We start from the raw sequence: 21,033 nt of genomic DNA on the forward strand, positions 1-21,033 counted from the left end.
CTCTCCCCTGAGGAAAGAGACAAGAGAAGATCACAGGGCTTATGTCTCTATTGCGGCACAAAAGGCCACTTCTCCAGTTCCTGCCCGAATAAGCCGGGAAAAGAGCATGCCTAGGGAACGAGGGGAAAGTTCACCTAGGTCTACAGATTGTCTCCCCGAAAAACGCCTTATTGATCCCTGCACAACTCACGTTTAGTGCTCGTTCAATGGACCTGTCCGCCTTCGTTGATAGTGGAGCTGCAGGCAACTTCCTGGACATCGGGTTCGCACGCGCTGCTAAAATTCCGATGGTAGAACTCAAGTCCGCTATTACTGTCTGTGGCTTAGATGGAGGTCCGTTGCCTGGTGGCAAGATTTCCTGGGAGACCTCCATTCAGAGTCAATAACCTTCCTCCTTATCGATTGTTCCTCAGTTCCCTTGATCTTGGGTCACCCATGGCTTTCCCGTCATAACCCTGTCATGGACTGGGTAAAAGGAGAAATTGTCCAGTGGAGCTCTTATTGTACACAGGCCTGCTTGTCACTGCCCCTGCGGGTGATTCAGTCTATTCCGGAGCAGCTTCCCTCACAATATCATGAGTTCTGGGATGTGTTCTCCAAGAAAGCTGCTGACACCTTACCACCTCACCGTGACTTCGACTGTGCCATCGAGCTTATTCCTGGTTCCAAGTTGCCTAAGGGTCGCCTATACTCTCTCTCTGTTCCCGAGACCAAATCCATGCAGGAATACATCGATGAAAATCTGGAGAAAGGCTTTATCAGGCCATCTAAATCTCCCGTAGGAGCAGGATGCTTCTTTGTATCCAAAGAGGATGGAGGGCTAAGACCCTGTATAGATTACCGGGGATTGAATCTTATCACAATTAAGAACACCTATCCTCTCCCGCTCATTTCCGTACTTTTTGATCAATTGAGAGGGGCTATGGTCTTCACAAAAATCGACCTTCGTGGAGCGTATAATCTCATCCGTATCAAGGAAGGAGATGAGTGGAAGACGGCATTCAATACGCACTCTGGCCACTACGAGTATCTGGTCATGCCGTTTGGCCTTAGCAATGCACCTGCAGTGTTCCAGGACTTGATCAATGAGTTCTTCGGGAATTCCTTGGTTGTTTCGTGGTCGTCTATTTAGATGATATCCTCATCGATTCCAGATCTTTGCCCGCCCATCAGACTCACGTTAAACAAGTTCTACAGAAATTACGAGAGAACCACCTGTATGCTAAGCTGGAAAAGTGTGAGTTCGAGGTGCAGAGGGTATCCTTTTTAGGCTATGTAATCTCTTCTGAGGGATTCTCCATGGATCCAGCGAAGGTCCAGGCTATTTTGGATTGGGTGCAACCCAACAATCTTAAGGCGGTGCAGAGGTTCCTGGGCTTCTCCAATTATTATAGGAGATTCATTCACAACTTTGCCGACATTGTGGCTCCCATTGTCGCTCTGACCCGTAAAGGAATGGATCCAACTAATTGGTCGTCCCAAGCAGTAGCCTCATTCGAAAGCCTGAAAAAGGCCTTTGTCTCCGCTCAGGTCCTTAGACATCCAGATCCAGCTAGGACATTTATTCTTGAGGTCGACGCCTCTGACATCGGTGCCGGTGCCATCCTATCGCAGAAGGATCCTCATACTAATCGTCTGCACCCATGTGCTTATTTCTCCCGTCAGTTCTCTTCAGCGGAGGCCAACTATGATGTCGGTAATAGAGAACTATTAGCAATCAAATGGGCCTTCGAGGAGTGGCGGCATTGGTTGGAGGGTGCTTCACATCAGATCTCTGTCATTACCGATCACAAGAATTTACAATATATACAGTCAGCCAAACGTTTAAACCCTAGACAGGCCCGCTGGGCGTTATTCTTTACCCGGTTTAACTTCCTGATCACCTACCGACCAGGCTCCAAAAATGTCCGGGCAGATGCCCTTTCCAGAAGTTTCTTGGCACACCACATTCCAGTCACTATCCCAGAGCCGATTATTCCTCCTTCTGTAATCCATGCCGGGTTGACCCAAGATCTGAGTATCACACTTCAGAGATTCCAGAAATTAGCCCCTGATACTACTCCGGAGCGACGTCTCTTTGTTCCAGTCCATCTAAGGAAGGCGGTTATTGCAGAGGCGCATAACAGTAGGGTTGCAGGGCATCCTGGAATTTTCAAGACGTTAGAAATCCTTTCCCGTACAGTCTGGTGGCCATCTATGTCTGCTGACGTCAGGAGTCATGTCCTCTCATGTGAGGTTTGTGCCAGAAACAAAGTTCCTAGGATCCGCCCAATAGGCCAGTTAGTTCCTTTGGCACCACCTGCAAAACCATGGACCCACTTGTCCATGGACTTTATAGTGGATCTACCACCTTCTGCAGGACACAATACCATTTGGGTCGTGGTAGACCGGTTCAGCAAGATGTCCCATTTCGTTCCCTTACCCAGACTGCCTACAGCTCGGGATTTGGCCGTCTTATTCATTCAACATATTTTCCGGCTCCATGGACTCCCTACTGACATAGTTTCCGATCGGGGTTCTCAGTTCATAGCGCAATTCTGGAGATCTTTCTGTACCCTTCTCGGAATCAAGGTTAGTTTATCATCCGCATATCACCCTCAGTCTAATGGGCAGACCGAAAGAGTTAACCAGTCCTTGGAAAAGTTTTTGCGATGCTACACGTCAGAGTTCCATGATAATTGGTCTTCCTTGTTACCCTGGGCGGAATTTGCCTGTAACAATTCCTGTCATTCATCTACTAAAACTTCTCCGTTTTTCTGCAATTATGGTTTTCACCCCAGATCTAACTCCCTTTATTCGCTTAACCCAGTTGGTGTCCAGGAGATCCGTTCCACTGCAAGAGATCTCAGAGTTATCTGGAGGAAAGTACAGGCATCTCTGAAACAAGCTTCAGTTGTCGCAAAAAAAAATTCGGATCGCCACCGTACCATCTGCTCCTTCAAGGTGGGCCAGAGAGTGTGGCTGTCTACAAAAAACATTAAACTCAGACAGCCTTGCAAAAAGTTGGGTCCCAAGTTCATCGGCCCGTTCCTTATCATCAACAGGTTAATTCTGTCGCATTTAGGTTAAGAATTCCGGGCTCGTTGAGAATTCCCAACACATTTCACTGTTCTCTGTTGAAGCCGGTATTATATCCTACTCAAATCCAGTCTTCAAATTTGCCTGAGAGAAAATCAAACAGATCACCAAGATACGTTGTTCAGAAGATCTTGGATTCCAAAAAAGTGCAAGGTCAGGTGCACTTCCTAGTGCAGTGGAGGAATCGTGGGTTAGAAGAACGGTCTTGGATCCCACGGAGACAACTCGATGCTCCTAAACAGTTGAAGGAGTTCTTTAAAAATTTTTCAAGGAAACCGGGATGTCGGGGTTCCTTAACCCCTCCTCAAGGGGGGGGTACTGTCACGAGCCGCGGCGGTACTCACAGCCGCCGCGGCTCGCTTCCTGTCGGTCCCAACGTCCCGGCCGTCACCATGACGACCGGGACGTCATTTCCTTCCAACTCCTGACCGTTGCCAAGGCAACGGTCGGACGCTTCCTCAGCGCCGTGTCCTGGCAACCAGGCGCGCATGCGCTCTAGGGACAATCAGGCAGATTTAGCCTGTGGCTGAATTAGCAGGCATTAGCCTGCAGGTGTGGATTTCAGGGCTAAGCCCTGATTGGTCTTGCTAGGTGCTGGCAATTAGCCTACAAGTGTGGCCTTGTCTAGGGGCAGGTTCTGATTGGTTGTGGGTTGTATTTAAGGCAATGAGGTCTGCTGCCTCATTGCCGGTTATAGCTTCTGTGCTCCAGTCTGCTGACCTGCTTGTTCCAGTTCCTGTTTCCTGCATCTACGTTTTGACTTCCCGTGTATGACCCTTGGCTTCGTATTTGACTTCGCTTGTGTTTCCTGTGACCCTGATCCTTGGCGCGTTTACTCGTTCTGCTACTTTGCCTGTGACCTCTGACCTCAGCTTGTTCATTGTTACTGTTACCTGCTGCCGACCTTTGACCTCTGCGTGGACCTGACTCTTCTTGCCTGGGTTCTCCCCAGCCGGTACACACTTCACGACCCTCTGTCAGTCTGCAGCCCAGTCTGTCCCCACCATCAGGGGCTCCAGTGAACACCTGACTGGCAGAGTAGACTCCGGGTTGTGTTGTGCCGGCTGGAGGGGTTCCTAACAGTGGAAAACTAGGATATATGGAAGCATTGGCTAGGATGGTACATTTTATATTTAATAGAAAGTATGGTTTGCTTTATAGAAACGGTCCACTAGCATGCCTGGATTAGGCACAGTAAACCTGTGCTTTAGAATGAGAGGTGCTTCTTCCAAGGTGAACTATTTTTTCATCATTAAACAAAAGTGTGTGTTTAAATGAGATGGTTAAATGTGCTATCTATGTAATATGTCCTCTGTAGTTCAGTACAAGCTATTCAAAGCCAGGAGAAGGCATGCTTGGTAAACCTATCCCATACTGAGCAGTGTTCTTTCCCACAAAGATGGAACTGTCACCTACACATAACTAAGGCATCTACAATATATTGTGGACTGAAACAATGAAAATGCAGCGTCAATTAATTAGGATCAGGAACCTCTGCCTTGTGAATAGAAGTCGGCCGCTGCCTAGGTGATGCATCACAGGAGAGGGCTCTTCGGATCCATTCCCTGCAGGGTTCGTGCTCCCTCCATTGCAAATTCAGCCAGGCCGTTAAGAACCTGTTAGTAAAGTGATGGCGATTGCGGTCACTTTACTATAGATTATTTGCTGGGACTGGCTCCTATTGGAGTTGCGCTCCCAGCGAATCAATTTTAATAAATTGCCACAATAATTAATTTCTTATCATTGCGATAAAAAATTTAAATTAACATGAGCTATTTGTTCATAAATAAACCCCTTTGTGTCTAGAGGCTCCAATGATTTAAATCTAGATGTGGGGACTTGTGGAGGTCAACATTTTGAAACTTGCCAGGACATTCTATATCTAAAATGAGTGTGACAGAGGAATGTTTTTATCGGTCTTTAGAATGCTACCAAATTAGAAGTTCCATTATAAGGCTATTAAAGGACATAAAAGGTAGCCACTCACAGCCACTTATGCATAAAAATAGAAAACAACTGCCTTCACTATGATAACAACAACATACACGATTTAAGTTTGTGGTATGGAAAAGTTTACAAATGTATTTGAGCATCTTAAAAAGTTGTCTTTCCATTTTGAATCAACTTCTATTTTAGACATTATCTATTGCAGTTCAAAATTGATTTATTTCGTCCATTTATCCCAGCTAGTGCTTATGTGCTACATACAGGTTGCATGTACTCAAGGGAGAGAAAGGAATTGAGCATTTGTGTAAGGCAGCACAAGTTCAATAAGCAGCAAAACCAAAAACCAAAAAAAGCAAAACATTGTTATATAAAACTTCCTTCTTGTTTTCTTTATTTTGCAGTCACCCCTATGTAATAGGGCCATTTATCCAGTCAGTCAAAGGGACACAGAGAGAAGAGGAAGCTTTAAATTTGGCTCCGCTTGTTGCACTTGCCCACGTTACCTCCCCCCCTTTTATTTACATATTTATTTTTTGCCAGTTCTCAACTTCTGAACTGTATCAAAGGCTAACTCCACTATTTACTAATTTTAGTATAGATTTCTTCCCAATCAAACCATCAGTTCTTGTGAAGACAAGGAAGTAAAGGCGGTTCTATTACAAGTGAATTGTAGGCAAGTAGTCTAAACTACCTTTACGCTTCTAAGTGTTTTCAGCAGCATTACTGTAGTTACCCCCAGCATGTAATACCATTTACGCTGTCAGTCTGAGCTGTCCTTAATCTGCTGTGTTATTCACCTGATGTCGGAGAACTAAAAGTGCCATTGTGAGTCTTGCGCAGCTAAGACTTAACTCTATTATATCTCTCCAGTATATGAGTGTCGTCAGTTGTCTATGGCAATCAGGGCCCGATCAAGGGTACCAGCCGCCCTAGGCTATTACCGCAGCAGCGCCACCCCCCTCCCCCTCCCCTTCCCCTTCCCCTTCACCTCGCTGCTAGCTGCCTGTCAGGATGGCCACGGGCGCTTCTTACTGTGGTCACGTGAGATGCGGAAGTCCTGATCTCACGTGACCACAGTAAGAAGCTCCCGCGGCCGTCCTGACAGGCAGCTAGCAGCAATCGCTGCCAGACTGCCTGTCATGTAGTAGTGACAGTCGGGCTGCCTCCTTTACACCAGGGGCGATCCTAATGATGCAGGCCCAGCGCTGCCTAAATTAAAAAAAAAAAAGGCAGTGAAAAAAAATTAATCTCCGTGACGCTGCGCCCCCCAGGCTCCAGCGCCCCAGGCTGCAGCCTGGTCAGCCTATTGGCTGATCAGGCCCTGATGGCAATCAGGCTGAAAGTAGCTTCGACTTTTCCAGAAACTACTACTAGCTCAAAATAAGTAAGACTTCTTAGCTTGTCTAAGTTATATATGGGGGCGATACTAATACTGAAAGTTAGTAAATAATGGAGTCAGCATTTAATTTTCCAGAATTGGGCCTGTTCAGGTGGACACATTATTTTTGTCATTTGTGGTCAAAATTGATTCATTTAAAATATTATTAGTTTTAATGGTTAACAAAAGGCTGAATATGCTACCTATTTACCCATGTAAAAATGTTGAATGTTCCATTTTCATTATTCTAAATGTGTATTATTTTCACTATGTAAAAAAAAATTACATTCCGTGCAAAACTGCAATAGATGGCCTTGTTTAAAAATCTATAATACATACGCTGAATATGTCCGAGTCCTTTTGGTTGGAAGTGGGCTGGGCAATTCACCTAAATGAAGGTGAGTCCTCTCCCAGAGTCGACTCCCTTCTCTGTGGAATGGATAGGAGGGAGCTACTGGCGATTTTGGGGACTGAAGAGGTTGCGTTGGAGTGGTTGGATTTGAGGACATGTCTGCACGTATCAAGACGAGGAAGGGTTTAATCTTGTCACCTAAAAGAAATATAATTCATTGCTAAATCGGATAAAATAAAACTTAATAATGTTGTTAACAACAATTCTAATATATTTTATAATTAAAGAACAATTTAGCATGGTTCTGATTGTGCAAAAACAATATAACACCAGCGTTATAAAACCTCAGTACTTTCATATGCCGACAGGTTCCATATATTTCAAATACAATAACTCTAATACTATTAGTATTATCATTGTTTAATTATATAGCACCAACCATATTATGCAGCACTGTACAGAGAATATGTAGTCATTCATATTATCTTTGCCCTATAGGAGTCTACAGTCTAAATTCTCTCTCTCTCTTTCTCTTTCTCTTTCTCTTCTAGGGCCAGAAGCCAATTGACCTGCCAGTATGTTTTTTGGACTGTGGGAGGAAACCAGTGTACCTGGAGAAAATCCACACAAACATGGGGAGAACATACAAACTTCCTGGTTTGAATCAAACCCATAACCTCAGTGCTGTGAGTCAGCAGTGATAATTATTATGCCCTTGTGCTGCCCATATTATAGGGTTATGTTCAGATGTTCCCATTATAAATGGATTCACCTTTGACATTATACGTCATCAAAATTTCCTGACATAAGTCCTTCCCCTGACTTTATTTATTTTTTTATTAGTTTTTTCCTTTTCAAGATTAAATGTCCAAGTCCAGGCATGCCGGCTCAAACATGCACAGAGGATCCCAGGACTGGATGGGCAAACGTTAAGACTCCTCTTATTTCTGCCATCCAGTATCGCCAGGGACCTGAGCATCGTTCAGCTGCCCTGGCAACCTTTTAACCTGTCAAGACCTGTGTAAGTTGCTGGGGCACTCTGGTGACCATTTGTACCAATGATCATTGATTATTTCCTGAAGCTAAGTATGTAGATATATTATAGAAAACTTTTTTTTATTTACTTAACTTATCGTGGTCTCATTTCTTTATATTACTGAAAATTCTAAACTTCCAAAAGTCCTTTCATGTTCCTTTCCGTACCAGATGTTTTGGACTATTGTAAAATGACTATGCACTGTGTCTTTTCGTTTTGTATCACTAGTCTGTCTGGTTTTTGCCAAGTTACGCTATCTTATCGATATTCAGGTTGAACTTGGTAAAATATTCATAATTATATACCCAGCTACAGTGACATCGCTAGTAGTAGGCACCAGAGGCATGTGCCCAGAAAGTAATCCATTGTGCTAGTCAAGGGGATATTTGTTTCCTGAACGTATCACCAGCTTCCTTTTAGCAATACTGACTATATTGTGCTCTTTCATCAAAACGGAGCTGCACAGGACAGCTAGGGGCCGTGGATTCTTTGTCGCTGTCGGGAATGTGGCATAACTGAGAAATTGCTATGACCTTCTTAGTTCTACTCTTCCAGATTACTGAGGGACCTCAAATAATGTTTGCCCCTATTACTTGGCTCCTGCCTCAAACCTAATGACTTAGTGACTTATTCCTGCCTGACTTGGGGGACTATTGGAAAATTGGTATTTTCACAGAATATAGCTTAACTGAAAGCTGTGTGCCATTAGTAAATTTTGTTAATGACTGTAAAGCTATGATTTATATTTTTAGCAGTATCCTGAGTTCGGTAGGGAGACACATGTATCATCTCTCCATTCAGCTCTACTTTCAGATGATGTTCACCTCTTTTAATATTGTAACACAAACCCATTGTACGGCAAAGTGAGAGCAGAACAAGCATTACTGATTCATCTACACATATTGTAGTCGGTGGCGTATACCTTTGTGATGATTTCTGTTCTAAAATATGTCTGGTCATAGTGTATACTAAGGAGCAGTCAGAGAAGGAGCAACAAGTCTCTGGCAGAATCAGACCTTTTAAAACTTTTCAGCCTAAAGGGGAGCTCTTCACTGTATATATGGAAGTTTATTATCAAGGGGTGTACATGGGGGCCCTTACAAAATTTTGCTTTAGAGCCAAGAAATGTCTAGTTATGCTCCCATGTATAGTTCTAGTTGGGACTACAGAAAGATGAGCTTACAGCAACATGTTATCATCTGTTCAATATCAACCAGGGGTGCAGAAAGGGGGGCAGGGGGTAGCAGATACAAAGCACAGAGGCCCAAGACTGTCTGTGTAGTAGGAGGAGCCATTAACCCTCAGTGGCTGTACAAGTGGCCCCAGGAAATTACTGTTCGGGGTCCGAAATTTCTCTTGGCGGCCTTGCCTCTACCCACCTTAATTGAATGTGACCAATTACCCCTCAATATGGACAAGATTCCTATACCTGAATCTGCTTAATTTTTATCCCCATTTGAGAAAAATAAGTGATCCCATGCCAAATCTGGACAAGAATGTCAATAACAACTGCTTTGTGAATTCTCAGAATGTGTTTCCAATGTGTGGCTGCGCTTTCTATTTTGGATATGAGGTCTTAACACATAACAGATTTGACTACTTATTCATAGTACATGCTCAAATAGGAGTGAGTCTATTGCATTTACCCATACATCAATTCGGTTATGTGTACAAATATCTATTAAATCAAAGAGACTGTTTTCTCTTAAAACCAGTGCTCGAAGTGTTCAGGTGTGAGACAGTATGTCATACCAACACTTCTCATGTCACTCACCGGACCGTGAGTGCCTCTGCGCTGGTGCATGGTTCTCTAGCCTTCCTGCCGGCACCTGTCCTGAGCCGCGGCCGTCCGCCATCTTGATGGACTGCGCATGCGCAGCATCCAAGAACTTATGACCTTTGCTTTTAACCTAATTGGTGGATCAGGCACCTCTCCCTATTTAAGGCACCTGTGCTCATTACATCGTTGCCTGATCTTGAGTCTCATTCCCTGTGAGTCTCTGAAGGTGTCTCCTGTGTTCTGCTAGTGTCCTCAGCTTCCTGCTGATTACCTGCTCTACTCACCTGGGGTTCCCATACCCGCTACAGACTCCTGTACCCTGCTCGTGTCCTCAGCTGTCTGCTGGATTACCTGCTCTGCACACCTGCGGTTCTCATACCCGCTACAGCCGTTCAGCGCTCCCGCTGTACCTGCATATCCTCGTGGACAAGCTTCTCTACTCATCAGCGATATGCTTACTTGTTATTGACTATCAACTGTTACTTTGCATATCCGCCTAGGACAAGCTTCTCTACTCAGCAGCGGTATCCATACCCGCTATAGACTATTTGTTGTTACGCTGCATATCAGTTTGGAACAAGCTTCTCTACTCAGCAGAGATATGCATACTTGTGATTGACTATCAGTTATTATCCCGCATATCCGCTTTGTGCAAACCTCTCTACTCAGCAGCGGTATACTTACCGTTATAGACTATTAGCTGTAACGCTGCATATCTGTTTGGAACAAGTTCCTCTGTGCTCTCAGTGTCTTCATACCGTTATTGACTCTTTTCATGCCTCCACTCATCCGCACCTGAACTACTCCTCACTTACTAGCAGTGTTACAACTTGCTATACGCAGACCACTGACTTCCTTGCTACCTACCTGCACCCGGACAAGTCTTCCCTTCACAGCAGTGGTACAACTTGCTATCCGCAGACCACTGACTCTCCTGTTACCTTCCTTCACCTGGACAAGTCTTCTCATCACAGCAGTGGTACAACTTGCTGTACGCAGACCACTGACTTCCCCGCTACCTACCTGCACCTGGACAAGTCTTCTCATCACAGCAGTGGTACAACTTGCTGTACGCAGACCACTGACTTCCCCGCTACCTACCTGCACCCGGACAAGTCTTCCCTTCACAGCAGTGGTACAACTTGCTATCCGCAGACCACTGACTCTCCTGTTACCTTCCTTCACCTGCTCACGTTCACCCTGGTCTCCGTGGTTCAAAACTGCCTTTCCACTATAGATGCAAGTCGCTGACTCATCTACCAATATAGCTGCAAGTCGCTGACTCCTTTACCAGTATAGCTGCAAGTCACTGACTATCATCAATTCCATTGGCATCCTCTCTCCATCTGCTGTTATATACGTTCCACTATTCACCCTGCTGCCAGAGGACCGCTGTGCAAACTCCGCCTCTCTGGTAAGCATAAGTCAACTGGTGAAATCCTGGGCAAGACTCCTAGTGCCCGTGACATCTCAATTGCTTTGAAAATCTGCACGTCCTCTGATGGAGCAGCTACGGTTAAAACAAGCTGGAGAAATGGTTGGCTCAATATAAATACCAGAATACTGACATATTTATCAGAATTCAGTAGTCACTCGGGATACAACTTTGCAGAGAAACAAGTATAGTGTGCCCTAGTCATTGATTAACTCAGGGTTTCCCAAACCCAGTCCTCAGGGCTCCCTAACAGTGCAGGTTTTCAGGATCACATGTGACATAATTAGGACCACCTGTGGATCTGTTACAATGTGTCAGTCAGTAATGAATACACCTGTGCTCCAGAAAGGAGATATGGAACACCTGCACTGTTAGGGAGCCATGAGGACTGGGTTTGGGAAACCCTGGATTAACTGATCATCAGCACATCCTAAGATCGCAATTCACCACTTTAGTGTAAGAGACAGCTGTTAATACATACCATCGAACTGAGGCAGCAGTGATCCTTTAGAGAGCAGCAGGGTCTGATCAACCAATAGGCTGATCAGGCTGCAGCCTGGGGCGCTGGATGCTGGGGGAGGGGGGGGCAGCGTCGCCAGGCTTTAATTTTTTCCCCATTTGTTTTCACTTTTCTAATTATAGCAAAGGAGCTAGAATCATCGGAACCCCCCTTGGTCTAAAGTGGAGGATCCGACTGTCACTACTACATGACAGGCAGTCTGGCAGAGATTGCTGCTAGCTGCCTGCCAGTGCGGCCACGGGCGCTTCTTACTATGGTCACGTGAGACATCCACATCTCACGTGACCACAGTAAGTGCTGACAGACAGCTAGCAGCATTTGCTGCCAGACTGCCTGTCATGTATAGTGCTGAAGAGAAGACTGTTGCGCCAGAAAACAGCAGGGAAGTAAGGGGGCAAAGCTGTGCAGGTGAAAACTCTAAGGGGGCATGTAAAAACTCTATGGGGCAGGTGAAAATACTAAAGGGAGTAGAAGAAGGGGACTGATGAAATTGCTGAGGGGGGTGGCTGAAGGGGGCAGCTGAAATGCCTAAAGGGGGTAGATGAAATGGCTGAGGGGGGATATTTAAAAAAAAAAGAGCAGCTTTGGGAGGGCATGATCTTTTTATTGTGTGGCGGTTATGAGGATGCTCTCTGTGGTCTCTAGGGTCACTAGAGTGTTAAATATTAGTCAGGTGGGGCTGATAGAAGTATGTATTTGATTATAGCTCTTTGACAACAATTTTCATATATTTTATTGCCTACAAATGCCTGTGCTATGAGGTAGTTTTATCTGACCATAATTGACTATTATGTTTGAACTAAAGAGCCTGATCATTCAAGGTTTGTTAACATTTAGCATTATAATACAATTGCTGCATATTTTCAAAACAGGATCTCAACTTTCCACTTTGCCAACTAGACAACAACAAAGCTTCAAGAGCAGGGAAGAGAGAAGAGAATGAACAGGTAAGAGAGAATGCACAATCTGTCTAAATTTGAATGCTGGATTCCTATGCACCTATATTAGGGGGGAGCGTTATGGCTGTAATTAGATTAGATTTTGGATGCCCCAGTCAAGGAGCTGCTGGTTAGCAGCTGGTTATTGACATACAATTTACCATGAGTGGAATTGTCAGTTAAACATCTGTAAAGCAGTGAATGTAAATCTAAATGTATGACCTGCATTTATATCATTTACTTCTGTTAGTCAGGGCTATTACTTGTCTGAAATAGTATTGAGTTTTTACAGCAGTGGCTGCATTTGCTACACAAGGGTTAATTTTACACAATCCAGGACAGCCATAAAACTGTCAGGTTTATGGGCCCCAGTCAGACACTGCAGCACTACTGAGATAAGAATTCACAATTCTTGGAGAGAGAGGAATTGGCAAGTAAACATCTGTACAGACCTAGTAAGCAGTGAATGTAAATCTGACTGTTGGAAACTACAGTTACAAAGATTGTAACAAGTATGGTGCAATATAGTAATGTATTATTCAATTACCTAGTATATTATGCCTGCCCAAGAAAGATAATACTTGACTGATAGCAGTGATCTGTCATGCAACAGTAAGCTGAATGTTACATAAGTGTTAATTTTACATTGATAATTTGTAACAACTAAGTAACAATCTATATTAGAACGCCTCAGCCAGAGATTGAGATAGCATATCACTGCTGAGTAAGAGGAATTACTAATTAAATATTTTATTAGATTTGGGAAAAAGTGAATGGAGTAATTTTACCTGTGGTCAATACCAGTTTTATCATTTGTATCTGGTGTGGAGGAATACACTTAGGGATTGTTTGATAACTTTTACTTGTTATGCCAGCCTCTAGTTATTACATTTTTAAACTAATTTTAATATTTTTTAGATGTTTTAGTGAAGGGGTCGGCACAGACAGACAGATATGTGGCACGTGGACCACTTCTGTCTGACGCACTGAGCTCTGCTGCTGTCAAACTAAAAACAGCCGAAAATGGCTGAAACTGCGCATGTGTAGCAGCTCTGTTTCAGTCATCTTCGGCTGCTTAAGTGAAGCAGCTCCTGTGGAACGGAAGATCAGCATCTAAGGTAAGTGTGAGACACAATATGACTGGGGGCACAACTAAGAGGCACAATATGACTGGGGGCACAACTAAGAAACACAATATGACTGGAGGCACAACTAAGAGGCACAATATGACTTGGGGCACAATTAAGAGGCACAATATGACTGGGGGCACAACTAAGAGGCACAATATGACTGGGGGCACAACTAAGAGGCACAATATGACTGGGGGCACAACTAAGAGGCACAATATGACTGGGGGCACAACTAAGAGGCACAATATGACTGGGGGGCTCAACTAAGAGGCACAATATGACTGGGGGCTCAACTAAGAGGCACAATATGACTGGGGGCACAACTAAGAGACACAATATGACGGGAGGCACAACTAAGAGGCACAATATGACTGGTGGCACAACTATGAGGGATAACAATCGGGGGCACAACTGTGTAGCATAATATGATTTGGGGGCACTATTGTGTGGCATAACATGAACGTTTATTTGTTTGTACCATTATTATTAATATTATAATGATATTAGCGTTATAAAATAAGAAATAAATATTACATAAATATATATACACATAGTGGTCGAAGTGGAAATTTATATGTGGCAGTATGGATAATTAAAGAAGTGGAAGTTGCTCAATCAATTTATAGGCTATAGCAGGTGCTTGAAAGGGTGGGGTTATAGTGAAAGGAACAACACACAGAGAGATTTCTACTGTAGATAAAAATGCAAAAGTCTTAGTTGCACACATTTGCAAATGTATGTTAAAGCCACCCGCCACTCCACGGCGCTTTTGCTAATAGGGTGGTCCTAACTCTAAACAATGAGAGTCCCATATATTTGGGCCATACATATGTGTTTTTAAATTGAGAGCTAACTTACCAAAGAGGTACCCCAGAAGCCTCCAAATAGCAATCCAATGTCAGCACTCCCCCTCAGCTACTGACACCAACATGCCTCTCAGACAAATAAAGAAGTGGAAGTTTCTCAATCAATTTATAGGCTATAGCAGGTGCTTGAAAGGATGGGGTTATCCAGTTAGGACCACCCTATTAGCAAAAGCGCCGTGGAGTGGCGGGTGGCTTTAACATACATTTGCAAATGTGTGCAACTAAGACTTTTGCATTTTTATCTACAGTAGAAATGGCAGATCTGTTGCTGGCTATAGCAGTGTGCTGGGGGATCTCTGTGTGTTGTTCCTGGCAGTATGGATAATGTAAGTGAATGGAATTTGATAGTCAAAACAGTAAATGAATACATACATACATACATACATACATGCATACATACATGTACAACTGGCACACTTGGGCTTGAAAAGATTTTTGCCGGCGCACTGACAGAAAAAGGTTACAGACCCCTGTTTTAGTGTGCTCAATCACAGTTCAGTTAGTCATAGATAACATCTTTTATTTTATCCACCATGATAATTTCTTTAATATTTGATAAACATTTGATAAATGGGAAGTGCTACTAGACATGAAAAATCTTACTGAAATATATGTTATTAGGTTTAATATTATAATAATTAAGATATAAGGCATTGAGGTGTCTTATATTTCTGTTTAGAAGGTCGGTAAACTAGTTTTATTTTAAGTCACAATTTTCTTTATTTTTGTACACTACTTGCTTATGTTTTTAATATTTTGCTGCTGTGTTTCAAGTCGATAGTATCACCTGTGTACCACATATTAGCAAACAGTTTTTGTTTCCTCTTTCTTTTTTTGTGATGTTACCATCTACTGCTACAGGGGAGACATTATGGAAAGTTGAAGGGATGGATACAGAAGACATGCGGGAAAATGTGAATACACAAAGAAAACATGAGAGAATAATAGAAACATGGGACACATCTGTTACGAGCCGCGGCGGTGCCCAGCCGCCGCGACTCTCCTACCTGCGTCCCGGCCGTCACTATGGCGACCGGGACATCACTTCCGCCTGTGACCCGGCCGTTGCCGGGGCAACTGAGGGACGCTTCAGCGCTGCGTCCCGGCAATGAGAAGCCGGGCGCATGCGCCCATCAATTTAGATTCGTGGGGGCTGGGTATTATCAGAGCCAGGCTCTGATTGGCTGTCCTCACTATTTAAGGCAATGAGGTCTGCTACCTCAATGCCGGTTATAGCTTCTGTTTTCCAGTCTGCTGACCTGCTTGTTCCTGTTCCTGTATCCTGATACTGCTACTGATTTCCTGTGTATGACCCCTGGCTTTGAATTGGACTTCGCTTGTGTTTCCTGTGACCCTGATCTTCGGCTTGTTTACCGTTTCTGCTATCTGCCTGTGACCCCTGACCTCAGCTTGTTTACCGATACTGTTTGTCTGCTGCCGGCCCTTGACCTCTGCGTGGACCTCACTCCGCTTGCCTGGGTTCTCCCCAGCCGGTACACACTTCACGACCCTCTGTCAGTCTGCGGCCCAGTCTGTCCCCACCATCAGGGGCTCCAGTGAACACCTGACTGGCAGAGTAGATTCCGGGTTGTGTTGTGCCGGCTGGAGGGGTTCCTAACATTATAACTGGCCCACACTAAGACGAGGTTGCGATGGATGGAAGCGGATCCACATCGTCTCCAGCACAAGCCTTAGCAGCCCATGTTGAGTCCTTGTATCAGATGATCCAGGGATTGGCTGAGCGTCTGTCGGTTCAAGAAGAAGCCGCAAAAAATTCTCAAACCACTCCTGTGAACCCAAGATGAATTTGCCGAATCGCTTCTCTGGAAATAGATCTCTGTTCCGGAATTTCAGGAAAAGTTGCAAGCTCTATTTCCGGTTGAGACCCCGTTCCTCCGGTTCAGAGCAGCAAAGAGTCGGGATCATCATTTCCCTCCTACAAGGTGACCCCCAGTCCTGGGCTTTTTCTTTGCCGCAGACCAGTCCTGCCATGCAGTCCGTAGACTCTTTCTTTGAGGCATTGGGTCTACTGTATGATGACCCGGATCGAGTTGCCTCCGCGGAAGCTCATCTACGGGCTTTGAAACAAGGCCGGCGGTCGGCATAATAATACTGCGCGGAATTTCGTAGATGTTTACCTGATAGCAGATGGAATGACCCTGCCTTACGCAGTCAGTTTCGTTTAGGCCTGTCAGAACAAATCAAAGACTCTTTGGTGCAATATCCGTCTCCTACCTCACTGGAGGATCTGATGCACCTCTCCATTAAAATTGACAGGAGAATTAAAGAGCGAAAAACTGAAAAATAGGCATCTTCTCCTCCATCTGTTCTGATTCCTGTTTCCACGGATGATGAGGAGCCTATGCAATTAGGAGCATATCGTCTCTCTTCTGAGGAAAGAGACAGGAGACGTTCGCAAGGTTTATGTCTTTACTGTGGCATAAAAGGCCACTTCTCCCGTTCCTGCCCAAATAAGTCGGGAAAAGACCATGCCTAGGGAATGAGGGGAAAGTTCACCTAGGTCTGCAAATTATCTCCCCGAAAAATGCCGTATTAATCCCTGCACAGCTCACCTTCCGGGCTCGCTCTGTGGACCTATCGGCCTTCATTGATAGCGGAGCTGCAGGCAACTTCCTTGATATCGGGTTTGCCCGCTCTGCCGGAATTCCGATGGTAAAACTCAAATCTGCTATTACTGTCTGTGGCTTAGACGGAAGTCCGTTGCCTGGTGGCAAGATTTCCTGGGAGACCCCGCCACTACAGTTGAAGATCGGAGCTCTCCATTCTGAGTCAATCACCTTCTTCCTGATCGATTGTTCATCGGTTCCTTTGATCTTGGGCCACCCATGGCTTTCCTGTCATAATCCTGTCATAGACTGGGTAAAAGGAGAGATTGTCCAGTGGAGTACTTATTGTACACAGTCTTGTTTGTCACTGTCTCTGCATATGATTCAGCCTATTCCGGAGCGGCTTCCCTCACAGTATCATGAATTTTGGGACGTGTTCTCCAAGAAGGCTGCTGATACCTTACCGCCACATCGTGACTTTGACTGTGCCATCGAACTTATTCCTGGTTCCAAGTTACCTATGGGGCGTTTCTATTCCCTTTCTGCTCCAGAAACAAAATCCATGCAGGAATATATCGATGAAAACCTGGAGAAAGGCTTTATCAGGCCATCTAAATCTCCCGTAGGAGCAGGATGCTTCTTTGTATCAAAAAAGGACGGAGGGTTAAGACCCTGTATTGACTACCGGGGATTGAATCTTATCACAGTCAAGAACACCTATCCCCTTCCGCTCATCTCAGTATTGTTTGATCAGCTAAGAGGGGCTACTGTCTTCACTAAAATCGACCTTCGTGGAGCGTATAATCTCATCCGTATCAAAGAAGGAGATGAGTGGAAGACGGCTTTCAATACACACTCTGGCCACTACGAGTATCTGGTCATGCCGTTTGGCCTCAGCAATGCGCCTGCAGTGTTCCATGACTTGATCAACGAGGTCCTCCGAGACTTCCTAGGTGGTTTTGTGGTCGTCTATTTAGATGATATCCTCATCTATTCCAAATCTTTACTCGCACATCAGACTCACGTCAAACAAGTCTTACGAAAATTGCGAGAAAACCACCTCTACGCCAAGCTGGAAAAGTGTGAGTTTGAGGTGCAGAAGGTATCCTTTTTAGGTTACATAATCTCTTCTGAGGGATTTTCTATGGATTCAACAAAGGTCCAGGCTATTGTGGATTGGGTACAACCCAACAATCTAAAGGCGGTACAGAGGTTTCTGGGCTTCTCCAATTATTATCGAAGGTTCATTTACAACTTTGCTGACATTGTGGCTCCCATTGTCGCTTTGACCCGTAAAGGAATGGACCCAACTATTTGGTCGTCTCAAGCAGTAGCCTCATTCAAAAGTCTGAAAAAGGCCTTTATCTCAGCTGAGGTCCTTAAACATCCAGATCCAGCTAAAGCATTTGTTCTTGAGGTCGTGCCTCGGACGTCGGGGCCGGCGACATCCTATCACAGAAGGATCCTCATACTAATGGTCTACACCTATGTGCCTATTTCTCCCGACAGTTCTCTTCAGCAGAAGCCAACTACGACGTCGGTAATAGAGAACTATTGGCCATCAAGTGGGCCTTCGAGGAGTGGCGGCATTGGTTGGAGGGTGCTTCACATCAGATCTCTGTCATCACCGACCACAAGAACTTGCAATATATACAGTCAGCCAAGCGTTTAAACCCTAGACAGGCCCGCTGGGCATTATTTTTTACCCAGTTTAATTTCCTGATCACCTACAGACCAGGTTCCAAGAATGTCCGGGCAGATGCTCTGTCCAGGACTTTCATGGCACACCATGTTCCAGTTACTAACCCGGAGCCTATTATTCCTCCTTCCATAATCCATGCTGGGTTAACCCAAGATCTGAGTGTCACACTTCAGAGATTCCAGAGATTAGCCCCATATGCTACTCCGGAGCAACGACTTTTTGTTCCAGTTCATTTAAGAAAGACGGTTCTTGCGGAAGCACATTGCAGTAGGGCTGCTGGGCACCCTGGAATTTTCAAGATGCTAGAAATCCTTTCCCGCACGGTCTGGTGGCCATCCATGTCTGCCGACGTCAAGAGTCATGTCCTTTCATGTGAGATTTGTGCTAGAAACAAAGTTCCTAGGATCCGTCCACTAGGCCAATTGGTTCCTTTGGCCCCTCCTGCGAAACCATGGACTCACTTGTCCTATGGACTTTGTAGTGGATTTACCACCTTCTGCAGGACACAACACGATTTGGGTCGTGGTAGACCGGTTCAGCAAAATGTCACACTTCATTCCGTTAACCAAACTGCCTTCCGCTCTTGATTTGGCTCTCTTATTCATTCAACATATTTTCAGGCTCCATGGACTAACAACTGACATCGTGTCTGATCGGGGTTCTCAGTTTATAGCGCAATTCTGGAGAGCGTTCTGTACCCTTCTCGGAATCAAGGTCAGTTTATCATCCGCCTACCACCCTCAGTCAAATGGGCAAACTGAAAGGGTTAACCAGTCTCTAGAAAAGTTTCTACGATGCTACACATCGGAGTTCCACGATAATTGGTCTTCCTTGTTACCCTGGGCGGAATTTGCCTGTAATAATTCCTGTCACTCAGCTACTAAAATCTCTCCGTTCTTCTGCAATTATAGTTTTCACCCCAGATCTAACTCCCTGTATTCACTCTAGTCCGTTGGTTTCCAGGAGATCCGCTCCACTGCAAGAGATCTCAGAGTTATCTGGAAGAAAGTTCACTCATCATTGAGACAAGCCTCACTTGTGGCAAAAAAAAATTCGGACCGACATCGTACCACCTGCTCCCTTAAGGTTGGCCAGAAAGTGTGGCTGTCTACAAAAAATATCAGGCTCAGACAGCCTTGCAAGAAGTTGGGCCCTAAGTTCATTGGACCATTTTCCATTATCAAGAAAGTTAATTCCGTAGTATTCAGGTTAAAAATTCCGGTTTCGTTAAGGATCCCCAACACATTTCATTGTTCATTGTTAAAGCCTGTACTGTATCCGAGCCAATCTCCAAGTGTGCCCGGGAGAAATTCGAATGGACCACGGAGATATGTGGTCCAAAGGATCCTGGATTCCAAAAGAGTGCAAGGGCAGGTGCACTTCCTGGTACAGTGGAGGAACCGTGGGTTAGAAGAGCGGTCTTGGGTTCCGCGGAGACAACTCCATGCCCCTAAACAATTAAAGGAGTTTTTCAAGAGATTCCCAAGAAAACCTGGATGTCGGGGTCCCTCGACCCCTCCTCAAGGGGGGAAGTACTGTTACGAGCCGCGGCGGTGCCCAGCCGCCGCGACTCTCCTACCTGCGTCCCGGCCGTCACTATGGCGACCGGGACGTCACTTCCGCCTGTGACCCGGCCGTTGCCGGGGCAACGGAGGGACGCTTCAGCGCTGCGTCCCGGCAATGAGAAGCCGGGCGCATGCGCCCATCAATGTTACTAGCCTGCGGGCTACTGAATTTAGATTCATGGGGGCTGGGTATTATCAGAGCCAGGCTCTGATTGGCTGTCCTCACTATTTAAGGCAATGAGGTCTGCTACCTCATTGCCGGTTATAGCTTCTGTTCTCCAGTCTGCTGACCTGCTTGTTCCTGTTCCTGTATCCTGATACTGCTACTGATTTCCCGTGTATGACTCCTGGCTTTGAATTGGACTTCGCTTGTGTTTCCTGTGACCCGACCTGATCTTCGGCTTGTTTACCGTTTCTGCTATCTGCCTGTGACCCCTGACCTCAGCTTGTTTACCGATACTGTTTGTCTGCTGCCAGCCCTTGACCTCTGCGTGGACCTCACTCCGCTTGCCTGGATTCTCCCCAGCCGGTACACACTTCACGACCCTCTGTCAGTCTGTGGCCCAGTCTGTCCCCACCATCAGGGGCTCCAGTGAACACCTGACTGGCAGAGTAGATTCCGGGTTGTGTTGTGCCGGCTGGAGGGGTTCCTAACAACATCAGGGAAAGATGAAGTAACACAGGAATCATGAGGGTGAGATGAAGGGACACAGGAGAGGTAATTAGACATAGAAGATAT

General features: G+C 45.3%; 2 protein-coding genes across 5 annotated transcripts in view; one reads left to right on the forward strand and one right to left on the reverse strand.

Annotated features, from left to right (window-relative positions):
- Positions 1 to 8,109, forward strand: part of PMM1 (phosphomannomutase 1) — an 81,667-nt gene extending 73,558 nt beyond the window's left edge. The window contains exon 8 of the mRNA XM_075182807.1: positions 7,307 to 8,109. Coding sequence (XP_075038908.1) covers positions 7,307 to 7,456 — 150 coding nt within the window. The 3' untranslated portion in view covers positions 7,457 to 8,109. The remainder of the gene's footprint in view (positions 1 to 7,306) is intronic.
- The window catches only part of CSDC2 (cold shock domain containing C2), a 74,303-nt gene that overhangs the window by 5,931 nt on the left and 47,339 nt on the right, over positions 1 to 21,033 (reverse strand). For all 4 annotated transcript variants that reach the window (XM_075182814.1, XM_075182813.1, XM_075182812.1 and 1 more), the window contains one exon: positions 6,743 to 6,953. In XM_075182814.1, the coding sequence (XP_075038915.1) occupies positions 6,743 to 6,912 (170 nt within the window). In that variant the 5' untranslated portion in view covers positions 6,913 to 6,953. The remainder of the gene's footprint in view (positions 1 to 6,742; positions 6,954 to 21,033) is intronic.

This window comes from Mixophyes fleayi, chromosome 8, assembly GCF_038048845.1.
Source record: "Mixophyes fleayi isolate aMixFle1 chromosome 8, aMixFle1.hap1, whole genome shotgun sequence".
NCBI classification, from domain to species: Eukaryota; Metazoa; Chordata; class Amphibia; order Anura; family Limnodynastidae; genus Mixophyes; species Mixophyes fleayi.